At 34.5% G+C, this 24,803-nt stretch overlaps 4 protein-coding genes and 1 pseudogene across 7 annotated transcripts; 2 read left to right on the top strand and 3 right to left on the bottom strand.

Annotated features, from left to right (window-relative positions):
- Positions 1 to 587: 587 nt before the first annotated feature.
- Positions 588 to 1,076, bottom strand: LOC112536900 (annotated as a pseudogene).
- Positions 1,077 to 2,011: 935 nt separating this feature from the next.
- Positions 2,012 to 2,982, top strand: LOC125370699. The gene has a single exon (XM_048377202.1). It carries the CDS (start codon positions 2,043 to 2,045, stop codon positions 2,874 to 2,876), a length of 834 nt encoding a protein of 277 aa, XP_048233159.1. The 5' UTR covers positions 2,012 to 2,042; the 3' UTR covers positions 2,877 to 2,982.
- A 925-nt stretch (positions 2,983 to 3,907) lies between these two features.
- On the bottom strand, positions 3,908 to 5,185 carry LOC125368613. The gene has a single exon (XM_048377201.1). It carries the CDS (start codon positions 5,130 to 5,132, stop codon positions 4,263 to 4,265), a length of 870 nt encoding a protein of 289 aa, XP_048233158.1. The 5' UTR covers positions 5,133 to 5,185; the 3' UTR covers positions 3,908 to 4,262.
- Positions 5,186 to 8,343: 3,158 nt separating this feature from the next.
- LOC8270738 (uncharacterized acetyltransferase At3g50280) lies at positions 8,344 to 9,906 on the top strand. Its single transcript, XM_002533209.4, has one exon. The coding sequence runs from the start codon at positions 8,458 to 8,460 to the stop codon at positions 9,769 to 9,771; it is 1,314 nt and encodes a 437-aa protein (XP_002533255.1). The 5' UTR covers positions 8,344 to 8,457; the 3' UTR covers positions 9,772 to 9,906.
- A 932-nt stretch (positions 9,907 to 10,838) lies between these two features.
- On the bottom strand, positions 10,839 to 23,117 carry LOC8272982 (kinesin-like protein KIN-4A). 4 transcript variants are annotated; one of them, XM_015727838.3, is made up of 26 exons: positions 22,624 to 23,117; positions 21,851 to 21,997; positions 21,589 to 21,738; positions 20,852 to 21,105; positions 20,059 to 20,246; positions 19,816 to 19,940; positions 18,708 to 18,744; positions 18,463 to 18,554; positions 18,226 to 18,336; positions 17,981 to 18,103; positions 17,786 to 17,879; positions 17,425 to 17,537; positions 16,698 to 16,796; positions 16,505 to 16,618; positions 16,300 to 16,416; positions 16,126 to 16,206; positions 15,320 to 15,391; positions 14,585 to 14,678; positions 14,427 to 14,458; positions 13,503 to 13,600; positions 13,334 to 13,417; positions 12,906 to 13,127; positions 12,637 to 12,799; positions 11,964 to 12,119; positions 11,576 to 11,890; positions 10,839 to 11,223 (listed from the first exon to the last, which is right to left on the bottom strand). In XM_015727838.3, exons 1-25 carry the CDS (start codon positions 22,738 to 22,740, stop codon positions 11,858 to 11,860), a joined length of 2,916 nt encoding a protein of 971 aa, XP_015583324.1. In that variant the 5' UTR covers positions 22,741 to 23,117; the 3' UTR covers positions 10,839 to 11,223; positions 11,576 to 11,857. The 4 variants fall into 4 exon arrangements, with proteins under 4 accessions (XP_015583324.1, XP_015583322.1, XP_002533253.1 ...); XM_015727836.3 differs by having other exon boundaries at positions 11,576 to 11,885; positions 22,624 to 23,115; XM_002533207.4 differs by having other exon boundaries at positions 11,576 to 11,885; positions 17,990 to 18,103; positions 22,624 to 23,114.
- Between the last annotated feature and the right edge of the window lie 1,686 nt (positions 23,118 to 24,803).

Here is a 24,803-nt window from a genome sequence, read left to right as displayed (position 1 = left end):
TTCTTTTTTAATTCTTGGTGGTGGAATTTGCAGAGCATATAAGTTTTATAAAAGAAATAGCTGCAACTGATCCTCCTAAACATTTGGCGGTATTTAGTTTCTGGACACCAGGCACCAGCTATTGTTACAGTTGGAGTTCTTCAAGACACTCATGGAAATTTGCATGCAAAAAGTTAAATAAAAAGAATCTATTTTGCATATGACAGGAAAACTTTATGTGTCTTAACGACGAGGAAGCTTTTTCCTGTTTTCATGGTTTGTGGTACTACAGGAAATTTATTGCTTCATTCATAAAATTCTTAGATAGTGAAGTACAATGATGACCAACCACATACTTTACATGTGTTTATCTTACAGCAGCCTAAAGGGAAGAATGTATATGGAATGCTGCTTTACAGGAAATTTCTTTAATAGGATTAACCTTGAGAATGAGCAAAGGTATGTACAGAGATAGAAAAGATGGACAGCATAATGAGAATTCTGTTTTTATTTATATTGAATCTGTTTTACACTTTTCTGTCGTATATTGTGTATACAATTGGGAACAAGATTTTCTGATACAAAATCGTACAGAGTTGTTATGGAAGTAACTCCACTAGTGGTTTAAAATGTTAAGAAGTGAAACTCTGGTTTTCACTAGTCTTCTATAAACACATTTTAACTCCTCTATTTCTTGAAGACTTGACTCTAACGCCTATAATCCTTTCAGACATTGTGCACTTGTACTGAATTGATGTCTTTGCTGGACTTCAGGGCACCCAATTCCAAATCAGTCTTTTCTACTTGGTTGGCTTCTGTTTTCCCTTCACTTGATACACGCTTAGCTTGCAATATGTTCGACACAATAGACCAGCCTGATGGCTTTGATTTCACCATTGGCTGAGAAATGAATGATAAGAGGGACTCAAACAATGAAAGACTAATTTCCTCAGCACCTTTCTTTAATTATTAATTTCACAATAGACCCAAACGGTCATGTTCTTCTCTTGTCTCTTCAAGTTTTTTAGATATTTGAATATCACATTGGTCAGCTTTTTTCTAGATACCATGTATGCGTCAACTTCACTTGCACCCAATCAATGAAGATTCTGGTGTCTTCAACTTATGTAGTTGCTCCTCAATACTTGAAATCAGAGGATGCGATCTAGAGCATAAACTGATTGAACGAAGATGACAAGCTGCCATTTTCTTTTTCTGCAGAAATACCTTGCACAAGAACTTGAATTAACGAGTGGTCTTGGTTATTTTTCAAGCTCTCTCATTTTGCTCCTCATATATAAATAGAAGAGCAATAGAACGTAATGAAAGTATCGATCTACATTAGCTGTCATGTTGTTCGTTTTGAGACAGTTTGATTAATAATTTGGTGCATCTCATCAATGCCTCATCATCGTACATGCATAATCAATTGGTACACACCAGCAACATGTATTTATTGAGTATGAATCTCTATAATATAATTATTTTGTTATAAAAACCAAAATGAGCAATATTTTAGAGTCTCTGATATACTTGTTCCCTAATTCATTTGCACGGTGAATGTACAGGTATTCTTTCTGTGTTTGTCGGACACAAAGAATGATATGGAAGCATTCTGCTCGTGGATGGATATATTTTAATTTCTTACAAGTCTTGCTGCCTCCTGCATTCATCTTCTGAATCAAGCGGGAAACAACTCTGTCAGATATGCATGTCATCATAGTTATAATAACAGAATAATAACATGCACGGGTTCTAGTTCAAAGCTGTGCAATTTGATCGGGATCTCTTTGTCTGGGAGCCATGGAAACAAACATTGAATTTGACAGTATTACAGTCCACAAGCAGTTTTTTTAATGAGATTACAACTGATAGCAACAGGACAATGATGAGAAATTGGTGGATCTGTCATAAAACAGTGGAAACATGACAGCTAATATAGAAGGAAAGCATTGATTGCTTGCGCTCATTATTGAATCCATTATATAAGATGGGTTGGTTTAAACAACAAGACCACTTGTATATTCACATTTTTCATAGCCTTCCTTTTCAGAACAAGAAAAATGGCTTCTCTTCATCTCCGTTCGATCAGTTGGGCTTCAAGATCTCATCCTCTAACTGTAACCATAGAGGAGCAACTTCACAAGTTAAAGACATCACAGTCATCATCAATAGGCCATAAACTGGCTGCCCTTAAAGACTTGTCTGAGTGTATTGATGAGTTTCTTCAACTATCACTCACTCAACAAACTCTCTCTCACGAGAAGCAAAACCAATCTGTGGAGGCGACAGTGAATGGGTCCTTGGGTTTGTTGGATATGTGCCAAACCACTAAAGAATTTTTCTCACAGATGAGGGATTGCGTGCAGGGGCTACAATTGTCTCTCCGTAAAAGAAAAGGCGGAGAATCCGGCTTGATTGGAATTGATTCATACATGGTATCAAGAAAAAATTTGAATAAAGCGATCCGGAAGTACCAAAAACATTTAAAGAAACAGGACAAGAATCGCAGAATAACAACCTTGGCCAACAAGTCCAGTTTGGGGGATGTTGTTGTCACGCTAAAAGATTTCGAGGAAATTAGTGTTGCAGTGTTTGAATCAATTTTATCTTTCATTTCTAAGGCAAAGGAACAATCAAAGCTCTCTGTTGTCTCAAAATTATTGCAACCGAAGCATGTATCATGTGAAGGGGAAGTTGAAGCCAATGAGGTGGAGAAGGTTGATGCTGAATTGCAAGTCTTGAAATCCAGAAAAGACATCAATCAGATGCAAAATGCTTTGAAAGGATTGGAGGCATTGGGATTGAGCCTTCAAGAAGCAGAGGAGGAGTTAGATTGTGTTTACAGGAGATTGGTGAAAATTAGAGTATCTCTTCTTAACATTTTGAATCATTAGGGTTAGGGGATGCTTCCACCAGCACAGATTTTGTACTATAGAATCTTATACCAAACTGTAGATACATATACACATATCAAATGAAAATACTCAGAACGAGAAGATTTCTCTCATTTTGTATTCCTTCTCCTATGAATTTAATTTTATGCATATAAATTTTGTGCAAAAACTTATGAACCGACAGGTAAAACTTTGCTTATCTTCCAAACAACATCATCCTTAAATATGTGAAGGTGATATCATTGACCTTAAGAAAACTGAGTTTCTTGAGCAACCAGGTAAAATACCAAGAAAAAGATGTATTATCACATGATATTTCTGTAGTAGAGCTTTGAGAGAGATATATTTCTTGTTTTATGGGAGTGTCCTTATCATTCGTCAGATATTTGTTATTCAGGGACATGAGGTTTAATCTGATTAGCTTTTAATTAAACCTCGATTCCCAAATAAATCAACAGAAGGCGCAGACTAGAGATTCTGAAATATAACATCATTATCTGAAAACTTTCAACTTTATAGCCGGTATACCAATTTCTCAGGTTTTGTTCCTTGTTTATATACAAAGCTACAATAGACTCTGATTCTACAAGCAAGAAAGAATATGGATTGTTTTGTTGCTTTTTTATGGTGATTTTACCATTTACAACTTCATCTTTTAAAAGACATAAAGAGAATAATTTGGAAAGACTAACTGAACTTGTATGAATAATGGAACCAAATTTTTTTATATACACAGCTTTAAGAGAAAAGACCGTCTTTGGTCTTATGATACTGTTCATGACAGGGTCAATATTAGTCATCAGAAATTCATTAATTGCCTATCAGATACATGGGGTTTGATCTGATTTAACACCTGAGGAACACCCTTGCATCTGAATCAATGGAAGAGTATACTAGACATTCTGATATACGAATGACATCCATGGTCTGAAATATTTCATCTTTGAAGCAATTGTACCAAATACACACCTTATACTTTCAAATTTCCAATACCCACCCCATTAGTTTGATAATCTTTGTTTAGCTCCAAGTCTTGATGCGTTAGCATCTATTACTGCAATGACAATATTTTAAAACAGTAAATTGATATCAGAGATCAATTACTTAAACCCTTTTGAAATGTAAGGTGTTGACCTCTATCATATGCATAGGGATTCTCATCACCACGTACAGGACTGTTATAAATTTGATCAATAATTTACTGATCTGCAGCATATACTGAGATTAAAAAAAAGGTGGATGGCATACTGAGAATTCTTTTTTTTTTTTTGAATTTAAGTATATTTATACTGACTTTGTTTGTACTTGTATGTTGTATATATACAATTTGGAAATGATATTTTCTGATACAAAATTGTGGTGGAGTTGTTAACGGAAGTAACTCCACTAGTGATTTAAAACGTTCAGAAGGGAAACTCTGGTTTTCACCAGTCGCCTGTATACACACTCTAACTCCTCCTCTGTTTCTTGAAGATTTGATTCCAATGCCTCTAGTCCTTTCAGAATATTGTGCACTTCTGCTGAATTGATGTCTTTGCTGGCCTTCAGGGTGATCAATTCTGCATCAATCTTCTCTACTTCGTTGGCTTCTACTTTGCCTTCACTTGAGACACGCTTAGCTTGCAATATGTTCGACACAAACGACCAGCCTGATGGCTTTGATTTCACCTTTGGCTCAGAAATGAATGATAAGATGGACTCGAACAATGCAAGACTGCTCTCCTCAGCACCTTTTAGCATGTTGATCATGTTTGACAAATCGGAGTTATCAGACGAGATTGATGATCTGCAGTCTTTTTCATGTCTCTTCAAATTTCTTAATTTCTTGTAAATCACTTTATTCAATTTTTTTCTAGATTCCATGTATGCATTAACTTCAGTTGTTAAGCCAGTGTCTCCAGCTCTTCTTCTTCGAAGAGATAATTCAAGTTCTTGCACAGATTCTTTCATCTGCGAGAAAAAACCTCTCGTGGAAGCACACATATCCAACAGCCTGAGGGATCCGTCTAATGCCTCCTCCGCACACTGGCTTTGCTTCTCGTGGGAGAGAGTCTGTTGAGTAAGCGGCAATTGAAGCAAATCGTCGATGCAATCGTACAAATCTTTTAGGCCACTCAGTTTGTAACCGATCAATGAAGATTCCGATGTCTTCAACTTGTGCAGTTGCTCCTCAATGCCTGAAATTAGAGGATGAGATCTAGAGGGTAAACTGATTGAACGAAGATGACCAGCTGCCATTTCTTTTTCTTTGCGCATAAAAGCCTTGCACAAGGAAAGAATGTGAATATTCAAGCGGTCTTGGTTATTGTTGAAACCATCTCATTTGCACCTCTTATATATATAAAAGCAATAAACTATAAAGAATACCATATTTCTTGATCTACAATAGCTGTCATGTCCTGATTTTCGTAACAGTCCCACCAATTTCTCATATCATTGTCATGTCCTTGATCTCATCAGTCTATCACCATGCATAATCAATTGGTATATATACAATCAACTTGTATATCATTGAATTTATAATCTCTTAATTTTTATCATTTGGTTATCGTAATCAATTAAGGGAGCACTATTTTAATGTTTCTGGCAGAACTGTTTCCTAATTCATCTGCATGATAAATGCACCTGCATCAACTCCAGCTGTATTTTGGCACAACAAACTCATAATTTGTTGTTATTCTATCTGGTAAACCAGGCGAGACTCCCCTCGTGCATGTTTATATTCTATTCTTTAGGTATCAATTATTAATTGAAAGTCAATGTGCTCCTGCATTCATCATTGAAACAAAGCAGGAAGCAACTGTGTCGGATGTCTATGTTAATTATCATTCGCAAGGGTTATTATAATTAAATACTATGCAATTTCTTGGTGATTTCTCTGTCTGGGAGCCATGGAAGCAAAGTTCTGACTGTTTTGGAAATATTATAATCCTGTCAGGGAGTTTTTCACAGGATTACTGTTAATTGCAGTACAACAATGATCAGACATTGGCGTGACTTGTCACATAACTTCGAACATAACAGCTGGGGATACCATATGCTGTATTAGTCTTCCATATAAAATAGGTATAACGGGGTGGCTAAAACAGCAAAAGAACTTGTACATTCACTTTCTTGATATCCTTTGCCTTTGCAGAAATAGAAAACTGGCTGCTTTTTCATCTCCGTTCGATCAGCTTGCCCTCTGGATCTCATCCTCTAACAGAATGCATTGAAGAACAGCTTTACAAGTTGAAGAATTCAAATCACTATCAATACGTCACAAATTGGGTAGCCTGGAAGAGTTGTATGAAAGTCTTGATTACTTAATTCAACTGTCGCTCAAAGCATGCTAAAAGGTGCTGAGGAAATTACAGTTGCAGTGTTTTGAGTCAATCTTTTCGTTCATTTCTAAACAAAAGGAAAATTGAAAGCTCTTGATGTCGAATTACTGGTATTGAAGTCAAACAAAGACATCAGTCAAGGTTGGGAAAGAATTGGAGGAAATGGGGTTGAGCCTTCAAGAAGCAGAGGAGTCAGTTAGAGTGCGTCTACAGGGGATTAGTGGAAAATCAGATTTTCTCTTCTTAACATTCTGAATCATTAGTAATGCTGTTTCCATCAATTCCCCAATATAATTTTAAATATTGCAAATTTGCATATAGACAGGATAAATTTTTTCCTCCTGTTATTGCAAATTGTTTTTTTCTCCTTTCGTTGCAAATTGTATGTACACAGAGAGAAATGAAGTTCAATACTGATATATTCAGATTCAGAACATTTCCTGTAACATCCCTTTCTTAATGCTCTGAATATATCAGTGCTAAAAAGTTCAACACTTAATATTCTTGAATTTAGGAGAATCAGACAGATGTAAGTAAATCATAACTAAGAAACATGCAAATTAAATAAATTACACCAAAATTTTATATACTGAACTATCATAAAATATTCCAAATTAAATAATATTAAAAGCATTTTCCACAAGCAAAATTTAAATATATATATATATATATATATATATATAGGAATCATTAGTATTACGTATAAAATGGATTCAATTCAGATGACATAAATATAAGTTTATAGTGATTGAAAATCTTCTCAAAAGAAAGTTAAAATAAAGAGATGTTTTAGCAAATGACAAAACTTCATATTTTCTTAATGAAGTTTAACAAGTTTATATATCATTTATATTATGTCTATTCATGTCTCATTTTTATTGAGAAGGCAATACTGAATTGATCCTTTGTCTATTCAAACTTTGAAGATTCAAGGTGGGTGGTCTTTAGGTCTTCCTTCTTGCTACCCAAAGGAAGAAACAAGTTTTCAGATTTATTAGTTAGAGTTTTGCCTTGTTTTGTTATGTAACCAATATTTTTGGTTATTTAATTAATTTAACATTTTAATTTTCGATATAATCTAATAAATAAATGAATTTATTTTTTTTGTGATAGCTTACACTTTTTAACAAGTGTGTTCATGCAATACATTTAATATATATTGTACAAAAATATTTAATTATAATAAAAAAATAAAATTTGAATGTATATTAAATCAAATTGAAAGTTAAAAATATTTAAATATTAAAAAATAAAATTTAAATATCTATTAAATTAAATATTAAACTAAAAAGTTTAGTAACATAAATATCTATTTACCTTCTTTTTCCTATTATAAATTGTACATATATTTTTTTATATATTATAAGGTTCAACCACAAGATGCAAGGATTGATATGTCTAATACAGACAAAACAAAATTATTGTACTTCACAACAGAGGCAGAGCCTAGGAATGGCAAAACCATCAATAATGGTAAATTGCTTTGTGTGTCACCTAATCTTGATCTTTATTTCAAAATAGTCTGACAATTATTATTTTTCTCTTTTTAATAACTTAAGTTTGATTCTTAATTCAAGTAAAAATCCTTTGTAAAATTCAAATTATTATTTTTTATTAACGTGACATCAGAGTAAAAATATTCTAAGAATGTATTTTATGTCAAATGGATCTTGATGTGATATTTAAAATCTCTTACATGGATCTTGTTAGACATCACAAAATCTCTTAAAATATTCTAAGAATGTAAATTGCATCCTTCTTGTTAGACATCACATAATCATCCACGTAAGAAAATCTCTTACATGGATCTTGATGTGATATTTAAAATAAAGCACATTTTTAGAATATTTTTGCTCTAAAGGTATTTGATAAAAATAAACCTTTATTTTATAAGTGATTTTTACTTTAAAAAATTAAAAGTTAAGTTATTAGGAAAAGTATAAAATAAAATTCACCATACTTTTTGGGAACAAAGGCCAAAGTCCAAAAGTTAGGTGACAAAGGATGCAATTTACCCCCAAAAGACTCGTACAAGGTACAATTATTTTATTTGTCACATGTCAAACGCCACTTCACGACAACATTTTGAAGAACCATTTGAATTAATTTTTTCTTTTTGCTGGGTCCAAATTAAGTGGTAATGGGTAGGTTGGTAGGACTCGGTGATAATGAATGGTAGTGCCAAAGTAGATACATGGTTCATTTCCCAAGTTCAAATTCTTGAATATAAACGAAGCTTGTTCTGAGGGAGTGAGAAAATGGCAGGAATTCTATCTTTTTCTACTACTATCGTTCAGGCCACAGCTAACCAGGAATCAATACAAAGGATTGAGTTAACTTCAAGCGATCTTAAGCTTCTTTTGGTTGGAGCCATCCAAAAGGGACTTCTCTTCCCTAAACCAAAATCATGGCATGACAGAAACTTACTCCAACACTTGAGAACCTCTCTTTCTCGCACGCTTGATTTCTTCTTTCCCCTTGCAGGCCGCCTAGCAACTCTCCAAAACGACGACGACACCACCTGTTTTTTCATTTCCTGCAACAACGCAGGAGCTCAGTTTGTTCACGCTGTAGCTGAAAACGTCACCATTTCTGATGTTCTTGAACCCATCTACGTTCCTCCTATAGTTCACTCTTTTTTCCCTCTAAATGGGATCAAAAACCACGAGGGTGTTTCGCAGCCACTTGTCGCAATTCAAGTTACAGAGCTAGTTGATGGAATCTTTATAGGCTGCACCATGAACCATACAGTTGCTGATGGAACGACATTTTGGAATTTCATCAATTGTTGGTCTCAAATCGCTCGTGGTTCTGATCACGTTCCCAGAACTCCTGTCATTGAACATTGGTTTCGCAGCGAAAGATATTGCCCTGTCAGGTTGCCTATCTCGATCATCAAAACTGACGATGAGTTCACTCCACCACCGCTGCAAGAAAGAGTTTTTCATTTCAGCAAGGAGAAAATTACAGGGCTCAAAGCAAGAGCAAATGCAGAGGCGGGCATTGACAAAATCTCCTCTCTCCAGTCACTTTTGGCTCATTTGTGGCGAGGCGTAATTAGAAACCGAAAACTCGATCCTAATCAGGAACCAAATTTCCACTTGCAAATTGGTATTAGATCAAGATTGCAGCCAAAAATACCAGAAGAGTATTTTGGAAATGCAATTCAGGTTGGGACAGTGAATCTGAAAGCAGGAGAGCTAGTAGAGCATGGAGTTGGCTACGCAGCCCTCCAGATTAACAAGATGATTGCCTGCTACACAGAAGACAATGTGAGAAACAACTTAGAGTTTTCAATAAAGAGTCCTAAGCTAGTAACAATGAACACTTTGACAAGAAACGCATTAATCACAAGCAGTTCACCGAGGTTCAATGTTTACGGTAATGATTTCGGTTGGGGAAGGCCAATTGCAGTAAGAAGCGGACCTGCTAACAAGTTTGATGGGAAGGTAACAATATTTCCAGGAGCTGAAGAAGGGAGTATAGATATTGAAGTTTGCATTTTGCCCCAGGTTTTGCAGGCTATTGGAAATGACTCCGAGTTCATGGATGCTATCACTGTTGGAAATTAATTCAAGTGCTATAAGAACATTTCTCTTTTAATGATTTAATATTATTGTGTCAAGCCTATTTCAATGCACTTTGAATTGTTGAATCAGACTGTGCGTGCAAGTTTTGTGCTCAATAAAATATTTTGCTCTCGTCAATATTTCCAACATCTGGTATTAAAATATCATTGACCATGTGACATTTTTAGAGAAAAAATGAATAAATAATTTTGTTTTTCCTTAGCAACTTGGGTTCGATTTTGGGGCCAATAGCTAGGGTTCATAAGCCATTCATTGCTGATGGCATTTCATCAACTCAGAGCACATCTCCAAACCTCCTGCGTTTTGAGAATTGGTTTGGCGAGAAAAGCTGTTTTCTCATATCAGCTTTCCTGGCTCAATCTTAAAAGAAAACTATTGATGATGAGTTCACTCTATCATATCTTGAAGATAAACTTTTCATTTCAGAAGATCTTCCACTTGCAAATTGGTATTCAGAAGATAGGCTTCAGAAGATCTCTCTGAAATCACTCTTGGCTCATGTTTGGCAATCAGTAATCCGAAGTTGTCAACACCTTGATCCTGAACAAGATAGTTATCTCTGCTCGATATTTATCACCAAAGTGTATTTGGGAACTGCAAAAAGGGTGGTACAGCGACAACAAAAGGAAGAGCGCTACTAGATTGAACAAAGTTGTAGAGATGAACGAGATGGTTGCTGACTGCACGAAAGAGAAGCTGAAAGACATGGATAAATAACCTAATCTAATAACATCGAAACACATTGAGCATTAGCAGCTCAACCCCGTTTGATGTTTATGGTAATGGTTTCAGTTGGGGAAGGCCAATAGCTGTACGATACAGGCTGGCGAACAAGTTGGATGAGTTGATAACTATATATCATTGACAATGAAGAAGGTTGCACTTTGCCCAAGGTTTTGCAGGCTCCGAGTTCATGGAGATTGAATTCTGTCACAACCTGATCTTACAGAACCTAATCATAATTGGTTTAATTAACCATTGTCTTTCTTTCCTTTCTTCAATTCAACTTACTGGTGAAATGGGGAAATCGATAATCTAGAGAAAACAAATTATCCTAAATTGAAAAATTAATATATAACTCAAAAAAAAATCACAATATGTACGTGAAAATAGCAAACTTCTTTTACACAAAACCTACACTTGGCATCATTTCCTCATCAATTATCATGCCAAGAACATGAAAAGAATTAACAAACAAAATCTACAATATCATGCCGTGCAATACAAATCAAGAGCCAATTTTTTCCGTTATGCATGGCCATGTGCACTCACTCGACCACTCGATCATTTTCCAGAACCTCATTTAGAGGTCATTAGCATAACCAGATCCTTGGATGTAAAGATTACCAGTCCAAGTCCAAAGACAGAATCACCCCGTTTGATATTCTCATGCCAGTAGGACCATGCAGAACACCTTCCCAATGTACAACATGTCTGCATTTTAACCAGTAAAACAACCAATTTTGTTCATAAGATGGCAACTGGGACTGGCCTAGTTGATATGTAACTGCTGCTACTAGCTAAGTGATCAAGCTAGATTGCTAATAAATAGGTATATGCAGAAGCAGCATAATGTTTCAAGTAACTAGACATATAGAAAATATAGAAGAAAAAGTGGATGATCCACTTTACGGTGCTGGGCCTTGCACGCTTTTAGGTCATGAGCTAACAAGAAATGGTATTCACTAAGCATGAAGTAATTGTTTTTGTTCTGCAGGCATCAGACTTGATAATATTAAGATATGGACAGAAAAAAAAAAAAAAAAAGAGAAGAAAAGTAGAGTACCTTCACTTGTTCTAGGTCCCAATCAGCTCTGTATTGGATCATTGAGGGCAATCAAGTTGTACATACAGCAGTCAGAAAGCTAGTGAAAGTTAAGTTCTCATATCATATCAATAAGGGCCAGGGAGCGAGGCCTTGATCTCATGATTGTCTCATCACTGTGTTTTATCCATTCTGAAAGCTTCCATGGCTTCTGCCATTTCCATTTGAACTGAAGCAGCCACTGATGATGACTCCGCTTCCACCTCCAGAGCTTTCCAGTTTGCCCAACAGTTACCAGTTTCTTCATTGACATCTGCCCAACTGGTACCATCTGCACTGAGAGTACCTTAATTTTCTTATTCACATGGAAGGCCACAATCAAAGAAAAAGTTTGAAGGAAGGGAGTCACCTTCCGTGTCTGATCTATAAAGGCCACTGATTCTCTGACAGACCCATTAACAATCCCAGGTGAAAATTTCAGTTGCTTCGGTGCCGGAAGTGAAATTGGAGACAATGGACCACTCAGATCGTCTGCATAGTGCTTAGATGAATTGCGCGAGTTACCCTGTTGATTTTCACTCAGAAGTGTAAATACAGTAGCATTGGCTCTTCTTTTTAACTAAAAGAAAATTCACTTTTCCTATTTAACAGAACATGGTCCAACTCTCAGAAAATACTTCCCATCCAATAGTGCTTTGGCACCTAGGCCCTTAACAATAATCAAAAAGGCTGGTGCCTTGACACAAATGAACTTAAGGCCAATGCCCCAAGCTGGACAATAGAGTGCAATAAATCAAGATATTTCTGGAAAACAGCGATGATTTCTCTCCCACATTTCAAAATATTATTGAAGATGCATGCATTAAATAACCAGATATGATGCTGTATGAACTAACAAGCAATAAACTAACACAAGGTCTTTTAGCCACATGCTATACTATGATAGTTAACTTGATATTAAATTCCATAGGATTTTTATGTTCAATTGACTTCAATAAGAAGGTAGGATATCACAATTGATGCGCAAGCTTAGAATTTAAAGAAGACTTGGCTTATAATTAAGGATCAGTGGATATTCTCACCAAAGATGATGTAGCTAGGGCAATGGCAACAGCTTGTTCTCTCAGCTTTTGCTCCTTCACAAGTTCTTTCCGCTGGGCCTCACTTTCTCGCAGTAGGGCTACAAGCTCATTCAATTGGTCTTTTAGGTCCTTCATCTCCATATCTTTATCCCAAAGTTGGCACCTGTCACAGATAAATATTGACATTACTATAACCCCCAGCATATTATCACTAATAACAGTATCTATTTTAATAACAAAAAAATCCTTTTAAGGTTTCAATATGTCACCTTGCTTCTGAAGCAGCAGTAAACATATATTGAAGCAGGTTCTTAGCTTCTCCCATTGAGCGTAATTGGTTCCAATGTCCACGACCAATTAAGGAACGCTCCCTGTCTCCTGCCTCCGAAAGTTGTGAAGCCATTGCCGTTAGTGCATTTGAAGATATGCTCAGCATGTTCTCTAAAGAAGCCACTCTCTCCATCCTTGCATTTGATGACATCACTGATAATCTAATTGGGTTGAAAGAAAAAGTAAAAAGAAAAAAACCAGTAAATAATCGGAGTCAAATAGGATTGATCTAATCGTGTCTGATTAACTTAATTGTAAGATATCTTCTTGACTTTTCTCAACTGCACTTGTCCTTAATTTGCTGAATCCAGTGGAGATTTCAATCCACTCAATTAAAAAAATGATAAAAAAATGTATAGTTACACACCTAGGATGTCCATTCTTCCCTTCATTAGGACCAAACCGATCTACTTGTTTCAACAAGGCCAATTCCTCTGCCATTACAGTTTGTCTGTAAAAACAAATTTTAGCATAAATAATCCCAGCAGTTGAGAACTTATGACTGATGGAAACTAAGAAAAGTATAGATGACATACTCTTGTTTCTGTTTCTCATACTGAAAACGAACTTCATGCACTTTCATAATTACTTCTAACTCATGATCAAGCCACCTTTGTAGAGATTTATCATTGACCTAACAGTGCAACTCAAAATCAATATTATTCCAACTTAGCCTTAAAGCAAAAAGACTTGACATTGATATTTCACTTTAAGTAGACCAAGGTTAAAGGCGTGCAGTCCTAAGGCTATGAAGCTGTAGATAACCAAATGCATAACAATCTGGCCAACAGTTCCAGCTGAATTGTATGTTTTGTCACAAAATAATCTTTTCAAAGAAACTGAGTATGGTATATCATGTATGAATTTATGACTCATGATCTGATTAGCAGACTCACCTGCAGTAATGAATCCGGGATTTTTTAATTTTTTGTAAGATTATTCTTTTTATTTTATATGCAAGAGAAAATGATTTCAGAGAATTTTAAGATTAAATCTTTATCATGTCAAATAGGATAGGTTCCTATTTCATAACTAATTAATGTTACAATTAACTTAAAAAGATATATAAAAGATAAAATTATCATATATTTTAAATGACGTTGTAGAAGTCAGTAAGGATACTTTTGACAAAAAATTTAAGTTGACGTAAATCATGGCACAATTAAATGTTATTTATGTAAGAACACAAATTATAAATAGTTAAAAAGGAGGCTCATTGCATATTGGGGGGCCAAACATACCACAACAAAATATGATATGTAAGAACAAAAATAGAAATATATGGCTAAACTGGAAATCTCTTGAATTTAGAGGGTGCAATGCCCCCCCTCTAGTCACAAGGTTGATCTGCCCCTGCTTATCTGAACACAACCAATCTGTAGAGGCTGCAGGTATGGGAACAGTCTTACTCCTAATAAATAAAATAGAGCATAAGCAATCACTTAATCTCAGATAGTCACCTGACTAGATGATGTATGCCCGTTCGAATTAGCTGCAAGATATTCACAATAAATCAGAATGTCCAAATGTCTGACTAACTAATTAAAACTCGATTTAGGCTCCTCCCATTTTGCTTGTCGCTACTACGGGAACCTCTTAGAAAAGAGAATAGAATTACCTGAGGTCTCACATGCAGAAGACTTGCGAGCTTCCAAAAGCTCCTTTAGCCTTCTGGTAGCCATTGCTGCCTCTTCTGTCTTTCTTTGTAGAATCTTGAAGAAAGAGAATAATGACATCAATCTCTTAAAATCTTATTATCTTAGAAAGAAAAAGGAAAATCCAATGGATGTAGGGTTCCTTTCAACTTCTACTACATTGAAGCTTGAAGGGTTCAGTCTTCATTTTCTACTTTTCCAAGAAAGTCCAAGTAAACTTAACAAGAGATTAGATTGTGTAATTTTCTTAAATTAACAAATACAACTTACTTACTCTTAAGAAAATTAACAAATGTACTTCATAACCTACTGCTTTGCTGGATCTGGCTAAATGTATTATTTTCTAAAGGATTGGAGTCAGCATATCCCAAGCCAGTTTGAATTTGAATTATAAACCAAGTGGATATTCTGTACACTAATAGCTATATACCATGCACGATAAGCAAGATCGGACCAATACTATTTATGGTGGACCAATTTAGTACTTGGAGACAGATATAAAAGAATGCTGATGTAACAGCATGAAAAGCTGATGAACAAAACAAGAACTATGAAACATTGATCATCACGTTCCTTCCATCACACAGGGATTGCAACTTGAGGTAAATCAGAGTGACAGACGCCAGTTTACAGAGACAGGATAAGTGCAGTAATTATTTAAAAGACAATGTAAATTCTTGAAAGATAATAATTTTTACCAGTTTCTGCCGTTGATGCAGTGCTTCAAGTTTATGTCTCTCATACTCGTTTCTCCTGCCTTCCTTTCTCAGCTGCTCGAGCAAAACCAATATTCAGGGGAAATGGAGCAGTAAACAAAATGTTTCAATATGATAGAAACTTACGAGCATGAGTAGGCCAACAGATGTTTAAAAAACATCAAAGATTACAGGGAGAAAAGGGAAAATAAATAAACCATCAAATAGAGAGAGAAATATGGGTTAAACTGAAGCATCAACTAGAAGGCAAAAATCCGACAATGAAAGATCTCAAGAAAACATCATACAAATGTGAAATCAGTGAAAAAGAGGAAAAAGATTTAGAAAATAGAATATAGTTTCTTATAGAAAAGGAATGCTTTGAAACATAAGGAAAGGTTAGAGCATTGATAAGATCTACAATGTTATGGATGGAGTCTATTGATGACCGATGCGTTCCGTGCGCATGGCAGCAAGACTATACGAAGCCACAAATAAAATAATAGATTTATTTCAATATGAAACAGATTGGATTGACTAGAATAAGAATATCCAAAGTACAGAACAAAGAAATATATGGATAAAAAAAAATCTCATATCAAACATAATTTGCTTCTCAGAATGCTTTCTGAATTCTTAAATGATTTGGGTGATCCAAGCCAAGAACTTCTTAAAATTTGATTAAAACTAGAAAAAATTTTATCTTTAAATTTCAGTCACCCGCGATATCTAGTAAAGCCACACACCACCAGCTTGCAACATAAAGTATCAACAAACATATAAAAGTTACTGTTAATGTGATGAAGCACCTGCAGCACTTCCTTCTCTCTCGAAGCCCTCCATTGTCGAAATTGTTCTGACTCTTGTTTTATTCTATGCTGCAATTGGACCTACAAATTTAAGAATAGGACGATTATAAAAGTTGAAAAATAAATTTTACTGAGGCATAATGGAAATTTAGACACACCAGAATGAGAACTAACTTTTTGAGCCTTGATGTGTTGTATTTCAGCTTGCAACCTCTTTGCTGCTTCCTCACTTCTTTGCTTTTGCTTTAAAAGCTCAACCTGACTTTCTTGTTTCCTTTTAAGATCTAAAATCTGGATTTGAAAGAATAAGAATAAGAAAAGTTAAAACGGACCAACAGTCTATGATGACAGATTATCTAGTCAAAACCACATAACTTACTTGCGCCTCAAGTGCTTTTAACTTCTGTGAATGACTCTCCTGTGCTTTCTGTGTTTGTCCATCAGAATTAGCAGCACGGTTCTCTATTTCAGCTAACAAACGATCACGCTCTTGCTGCCATTTTGTTATTCATGTCAATCATATATACTAAAGCCACAATAAACAATGAAAGCTGAATAATGTTCAACTGGACCTGCACAATTCTTTTCTCTTCCTCAAGTTCCATGATTTTCTTCCTAAAGTGCTGTTTCAAAGATTCAGTGTCAACCCCTCCAAAAAGTTTCATCTCAGACTGCATCAAAATAGAAGAAAAAGAATTAAGCAGCCCTAGATATACCAAAATTAAACAAAAGATTCTGATCACAGAATTGTTAGTGCTTTAATTTTTTTCTTAAAAAAGAAAAAGAATAGATTTTAGTCAAAAAGCTTTTGTCAATAGTCTAAGTTTGCTGTGGGAGTGAAATTGACTTCATCCAACCACAGACTTGATTCTACTTGGTCATGACTTACGATCAGGCAATTAATATAAGAACATGATAATACATCACCATGAAGTTAATATGATCATCAAGCAAGGACAAATAGCTTCCTCAGATAGGTTAGAAGCAATTATATAGAATCTGGAAATAAATCATTCCAATATCACATTACTCAAAATTGCTTAAAGTGCATTGCATCACTTTTCTACAGACAGTATTCCAGTTGGGTGAAGCTTTTAATTGTTTCTTAGTGTAAGACTCTTATGATAAAATCCTAGGTAGAAACCAATTCCAATAATAACAGAAATATTGATAAACTTAGAACTGTTCTCTATTAATTCTTTAATCACAAATCTGTTTATTCAATATTAAGAAAAACAGATATATCCATTTACCCAACAATTTTGTGTGTTTCCTAAAACAATGCCCATAAAAACAAACCTCTTTTTGCTCCAAACGTCGGTTTAGTTCTATCAATTCTTTATCCATAGTACTTCGAATAAGGGCATGCTCCCACTCTTTTGCTGCTTCATCAATTTCCCCTGAACTTTCACCTGCAGATATAGGATGCAATTTTAACCAATACAGAAGAGAAATGACCAAGGTAAATGAATGTACTGCAGAATATAGGAAAAACTCTGACGGATTAACAATAGGGCCAACTCCAATAAAATGCCAAGTCAAATAATCTAGAGCAAATGCTAATCCAGTTTAGATCTGTGGATAAAGCATGCATAAGCTCCTTTCATCCTAGTCCTAGCATCAAGAATGACACAGCCGAGTCGATTAAATAAGTAATTACCTGATACATCTTCATCCAATTGATAGTCAGATGAGTCCATACTTTGAAAGCCTCTTTTCAGTCCATCACATTTTGTAAAAGAGGCATGGCCTTCCTGAGATTTAAAATTTAAATGGAGACTATAAATCTAGCAATTGAGATTAAATATTGCTATATCAATAGAATGAATGTATATGCAGCCATATTTATTTCCACCTGACATACTTGGGAATCTATTTCACACTGGTCAACAACAGCACAACGGCTGCGATGTTCATGAAGTTCTCTAGAAAGGTCCTCATTTGTAGCCTCAAGCCAAGCAATCCGTTCCTTCAGCGCCTATCAAAACTAAATTAATTAGCTATTACACGATACACAATGGAAATGCAAATATCTCCAAAAACAATGTGAAAACAAAAGGTAGATTGGGTCGAAAGACATTTTTTGCGAAAGGTACATACCTGGACTTCATCAGGTGGAGATCCTCCCCCACGAGCACAAAGTTCAGCTTGTAAGTACTTTAACTGCTGGCGCATCTGTTGCACCTCATTGGATATTAAATCTCTATTAACCTGTATGTGGAGAAGAAGAAGAAGAAGAAGAAGAAGAAGAAGAGAAGTATTATATTTACACCATTGTAGAAATGAAAAAGAGATGATAACATAACAAGTAATAGAAAAATTTATAAGCAAACTTACAACAGGCTTATTCTGAATATTTCGAGCACGATTTGCATATTTGAGAGTGTTGAGAGTTTCCTCAGCATTGATGTCAGCAGGACTGATGCACGCTAGAAAAAGGGCACAAAAGTTCATTCTAAATGAGACAGGAATAAAATAATATGCTGCTATTTTTATTAAATATTCTTTTCGAACATGACATATGCTGCTGCTGTTACCAAACACATGGTACAACTTCTGGAAAGAAAGCGAAAAATAATCACCTATCATGACAGTTTTGCTGTTTCCACCTAGTGAATCCTGCCAAAGAGCATAAGCAACCTTAAATGATTAGAAAGCTTTAAGAGAAAGGGATTGCCATGGAAAGAGAAATCAGCACTTATTTTGTAGTTACACTAGCACCTGTCAAAGCCCAGAAACAGATAGCAGAGGTAGTTCATTTCTAGTACCAACAGTACCACCTATCTGTTGTACGTCATACTAAGAATTTGTACAGAAGCAGAAAATAATAAGCAAATTCCAATATATTGGCCTAGTACATTGACAAGTGGCAATAACAAGTCATCTCTTGGATAACAGGTTAGAGCGTAAGAGTATAAACCATAGACCATATTATGTATAAACCTCTCTATGATAATATTGTTAATTAAACACCCTTTTTCTGCATGGTCCGAAGCATTTGTCAAAAACAGAGTGTTTGAGCTAAGGGTATTGAATATGACAAGGAATAGAGCCATCTTGGATATCTGAAAAGAGATAAGGCTGCTAAGACATGGGCACACTTTGAAATATAAAGGGACTAGTGACATATTCCAGTAAAACATATGGTTTAATAGAAGGAAACTAAACCCTCAGGCACAAGAGTATTCTTTTCATAGGCATTGGAACACCGTCGGCAATACTGATAACTCTGGACTTTTTAAGAAAGATAGCTTTTATATACAATTTGTTATGTTAAAACCACTCAATTTAAAAAATTCAAACCAATAGGTCACCTTTGCTGATATAAATTAATTGACAACCATAAATATATATATATATAGAGAGAGAGAGAGAGAGAGAGAGATACTGTATAAAGTACTAGGCTATTAAACCAAATATATAGTTTTTGGATTTTGCAATGATACATTGCATTAAACTCATCATGCTATGAGAATTTTGTTATCGTGTATGGATAAGACTAAATGGTCATATTTAATTTGCTTAGACAGGTTAAGAAAATAGTAAAAACATGCCTAAAATATGTTAGCAATCTAAAGTGTTAGCATGCATTGAGATTGGGAAGTGCATCATTTCAACATCAGAAAGCAACATATGGTTGCAGTTTCCCGAATCAAATTTAATACATAGGCTGAATTAAGCCAATCTAACCTGCAAGAGTCGAGTCAGTTTACTGTCTCGATAGGGAACATGCACTCCTTCTTTTCTCTTTTTTTCATCTCCAAGTGCACTGATGACGTTACCAAGTGCAAGAAGCCCCCTATTTATATGTATACCTGTATGCAGAAAAACATAAATAAATAAATGAATAAGGAATCATAATAGTTGTGATAGAAACAACTGCTGATGATAAAGCATTGGAAAAATAGATAGAAATAATATGAATTTACCCACCTTCTTTCAAGCGAAGACCATCAGAACCAGTTCTTTTTGCTCGTTCAGATCCAGCTAGATCTACCAAATGGAGCTTAGCACAGAAATACTCTTCACCCATATCCTCATCTGGAGTGTCATTAACAGGAGAAATTGAATGCAGTTTGCGCATCTGTTCTAATGTGATCGTGAATATTGCATGCGACCGACTTTAATCAATATGCAGAAGGGAATGGCATGCCATTAGATTTAAAACCATTGCAAAATATAACCATGAAATAATCTTTCAGCATCCGAGATCATTATTTTAAACTACACTTTTGTAACAAAAAGGTGAGAGAATTGCATTTTCACAACCAAAGGGACATAAATAATGATATATTTTTTGGTAAACTCAGCAAATAAAGATAGATAACAGTCTCAGAGACAAAAACACCAATGTTCTGAGACATTTGCTTCCTTTATATAGTAACAAAATTCTCTATAAGGCCGCACAATGTTGTACAGCCTCTTATTCTTCCTTTTAGAACCTTTTCTTGCATTTAAGACAGGTTCTCATTATGCCTATCTCTGAGAAAATTTAGGAAAATTAATTAATTATTTAAAGCAATAAGGTTAACATTGATGTTAAAATGAAATTTCTTATTAGTATTATGTCTCTTTATCATTAATAGAATTTGTAACAGCCTCAAAGATCAACATAATATCATGGTTAACAGAAACCTGAACTTCTTAGCTTGAATAAAAATTTGGATTGATTAGAATAAATCTTGAAATTAGGCAGGAAAGGCAATCTCTGATATTGAAGGTTTACCTGGACTGGTTGTTCATATTTGTACTTCCTGTTGCCCTACTTAATGATCCTTGCTCCAGGCAACCAGCCATTTCCTTTAATGTGTTAACAGCTACTTCAGTTGATCCTGATAGTGTTATAACTCCATTCGATGATTCACGAATTTGTATAGGGGGCCTCCCAGGAACAGAAACTTTCCCAGAATGTCCATTAGCAGGCATTGATTTGCTCAGAGAAACAGAATCCAGCAAGTCTCTTACTTCTTCCTTTAAAATCTTCAAAATCAAAGCCCAAGTATTAGTACACAGATAGAAAGACTCACAAAATGAGCTACCACAAAGTTGAATCTTATATCAGCTTGTCAATATATGCAGTGCTTCAAAGTTCACTCCTCCCCAAGGAATTCTTCTGAATTGCTATGTCATTATCATAAAACAAAAGAAGGATGACGAAAATAAAGTACAGAATACCATATGACAGCCAAATTCATTTCCAGATCAGGAGTTTTAATTATGTTACATCTTTTGGCTCCATACTCGGTAGATTGTACTACAGAGGGGAAAACCTCTAAAGATTAGACAGTCTACTAGAGAAAACATGGTGTTTATCAGAGAATGAGCAAAGCATCAAAAGATAACTTCAGCCTAAGTATGTATAGTCCAGAAATGGAGTTTCTCATAGGAATCAATAGCCCAGAAAACAATCCACGTATTTTCTTTCTTTTTGGTGTACGAAATAAACTAATGCGCCAAATATACCTCTATGAAGGAAACATGCAACTGAAATTCTGTTTGATACTTTAATTTCTCAATCTTATTAAATAATGCCTTCATAACTTGTGGAATTAATCCAGTCTGGCAGCCATCCCTGAGACTAGTTCCCATTGTATATGTTTTCCCTGATCCTGTCTGCAAGTCAAAGTCTATGTAAAAAAAGAAGAAACTAATTGAAAAGCATAAGCGCATGAGAAACAAATTTTCAACTTAAAGCAAATTACAATTAAAACAAGGCAAAAATTACCTGACCATATGCAAGTACAGTAGCATTATATCCTTGAAATAGTCCATCAACAAGTGGAGCAACACATTCTTCAAACATGGAAGATGATGGAGAACCACCATTTCCATATACACTATCAAATGTAAAAGAATGTGTACCAATTTGCACCTGCACCATAATCAAACCAGTGAAATAATTCCAGTATGGCGCACAAAATCAGTACTTCCCTTGTTTGGAAAGTCTAAACTACAAGAATTCACTTCAATTGAATCTATTTAGTCGATTCTCATGTTTGGAAAACTTACAGGCGCTACAACTCAATTATATCAAATTCAAAAAGAAAATTGCAATTAATGAAATCATGCAAGAAAATGACATGAGTTTGCAAGAATTAAATTCAATTGAACTTTTGCATGTGATTTATTCGAAAACAAAGCATACTTGTAGTATGTGTCTGTATATATAAATATACACACTCTGTTCAGCATAATTAGATTACAACAAATGCCATTATCAAACTAAAATGCATACTGAACTTAAGAATTCAGACCTTTCAATATGCATACATAAACTTCACTTGTTTTGTTTGTTATTCAAGATTTAATAGAGCAAACAAAGAAAATAGACAAGCAAGAGAGTAATTATCAAAATCTTAGAAGGAACATATTGAGATATTATTATAACCTACTCTCATAATTAACTAAAAAGAAAAAAGGATCTCTATGTATAATTAAGCTCAAAATTAGAAGAAGAAAAAAAAAACAAAATAAGAGAAAAAATAGAATGCGGGTTACCTGTGGCTTTCCAGGCGTAACAGTAGTACATTCTTTGCAACCTTGAATGCGTTCATCGCCGATAAGTGGACGAATATGAACTGCAACTTTCACACTACAGTTTTCTGATGCCTCCATCGTTTATTAATGAACAAAACAAACAACTGATAGAAATGGAGAATTAAGGAAAAGAAAAAAAGGGGTTCTAATTTTGTGCAAATGTACAATCAAAATCAGATTTGATTCAAGATTCGAGAAGAAGCAAAATGATGGTTGAACAAGAAAGACATAGAACAGAACACGGGTTGGTTTCTAAGAGAGGGAATTTTGAATAACTGTAACTGCAAGATAACAACAATTACCACAACAGCAACCCACAAAATCTACAACAACAACAACTTCTTTAGAATATAGATTGAATCAAATATAAGACTATCATTTTTCTTGTTCTTCACTGCTCTGCTGTTAGCTGGCTAGCTACCAGTTAAGTATACTATATACTGACCAAAAACCAAGAAAATTATATATATTAAAAAGTCTCTGATGCTGTGTTTAAATATATATAGTATAATACTCTTTTTCTATATACAGTCCAAATTTTGGCATCTACCGTGAGACCCACTTATTAATTCTTTTTAAACTTAATAATGAGGTAAATAAAGTAGGATGATGATTGTTCTGGGATATAACGGATGGGACAAGTGGATTTACTTCAATCGGTTTAGAACAAATACTTGTATTTATTATCAGTTTTGGAGCTATGTTATGACTCGTGGCACCATGCCAACGATTCGGGTAGTTACTCATATTTGATATTATCTGACCTAATAACAGGATGTACTTAAGAAATTTGATAATTGATTTTGAGCAGATTTTAGATTTGATGTTTTGGTACTACGATGAATTTGATATATACTCATGGCTATCCACCGGTGCCCAAATTTATTAAATTATATAAATAAGTTTGATAATTATATTATTTAAAATCAGATAATATACTGATAGTATTAATTACATTAATAATAAATTTAAAACGAGTTAAAATGAATATTAATTCAACCATTTGAAAATAATTATAATAAGAGTATACTCTCAAGTAAAATGAAGCAATTGTTAAACAGGGAAGCAAAAAATAAGCTAAATGGTAGATGGGTCAATGTTAATTTCTTACGGATCTGTTTTGTATCCCATAACTTGAGGATAGAAGTACATGGTAAAGCATATTTCATAGAAAAGAAAAGGCCTGTGTCTGCATCAAACGAGCTGTTGTGTAAGAAAGGTACACTAATTTAAGAACAAAACTTAAAAGGAAGGTTGGTGCTTGTAAAGTAAAGTTGGCAACGGTGCAAAGGAATATAAAGGTTTGTTTGGACGGTGAAGAGGTAGGGAACATACTAGTTAGTTAGTTATATCATAAAGTCATGGTATTTAGTAAAAGTGAAAGAAACCGAAAGACTTAGAGATGTAATAACATAGCTTTTGGGCCCTCCCTCACATGGTATGTCATTCAAATACTTTTATTTTCAACTTTTTTTAAGCCATTTGGCCCCAGCTCACTTCACATCCGAATCTCAATTTTAATCATATTTCCCATATAGAATTAAATTGGTGCTTTCTAAAGCTTGGCCTATTTGTGCTTTGATATATGCAGCAACTTATCACTTGAGGCTCCAGTTTAAATAGTAAAAATATTTATTTTTAGGATAAAAGATCTTTGGTCCAAGTTCTTCCTTTTCACCAATTGAATTATGAGTTTTATGGTAAATGAAAAGATGGTTATCTTTATTGCTATGACCCATTACAATATATATATATAAAGATGAATTCTATAGTAAAACTCCGGGAACAATAATAAGTATAATAAGTTGATGTTTATTAATATATAATTTTTAATTATATCGACATTGACGAATAAATTTTTATAAATAGATAAGATGTTTTCACATTATATTATCACTCAATCTAGTAAAATTCATAAAATTTATGGTATTTAATTTCATTAAATTATGATTTTATAATTATTCTTTCATTAAAAATTAGAAAGTGTCTTTTTCTAAAAAAAATCTGCTTAATAATTAAGATAATTCTCGACTTTTGCCAAGTTTGAGCCATATTTAAAGTACCAACCAAGTTGCATATGCATTGAGATTTATCTAAATGAAGAATATAGTTAGATCATGTTCACACATTTTTGGATATAC

Source organism: Ricinus communis, chromosome 7, assembly GCF_019578655.1.
Source record: "Ricinus communis isolate WT05 ecotype wild-type chromosome 7, ASM1957865v1, whole genome shotgun sequence".
NCBI classification, from domain to species: Eukaryota; Viridiplantae; Streptophyta; class Magnoliopsida; order Malpighiales; family Euphorbiaceae; genus Ricinus; species Ricinus communis.
This window is presented reverse-complemented; position numbering and strand designations above follow the sequence as displayed.

Coding starts and splice junctions, on each gene's coding strand:
- LOC125370699 (XM_048377202.1), top strand. CDS start 2,043: ATGGCTTCTCTTCATCTCCGTTCGATCAGTTGGGCTTCAAGATCTCAT.
- LOC125368613 (XM_048377201.1), bottom strand. CDS start 5,132: ATGCGCAAAGAAAAAGAAATGGCAGCTGGTCATCTTCGTTCAATCAGT.
- LOC8270738 (XM_002533209.4), top strand. CDS start 8,458: ATGGCAGGAATTCTATCTTTTTCTACTACTATCGTTCAGGCCACAGCT.
- LOC8272982 (XM_015727836.3), bottom strand. CDS start 22,740: ATGGAGGCATCAGAAAACTGTAGTGTGAAAGTTGCAGTTCATATTCGT. Junction 19,941..20,058: donor TGGTCTTCGCTTGAAAGAAG/GTGGGTAAATTC, acceptor TTCTGCATACAG/GTATACATATAAATAGGGGG. Junction 16,417..16,504: donor TAAAAGCACTTGAGGCGCAA/GTAAGTTATGTG, acceptor TTTCAAATCCAG/ATTTTAGATCTTAAAAGGAA.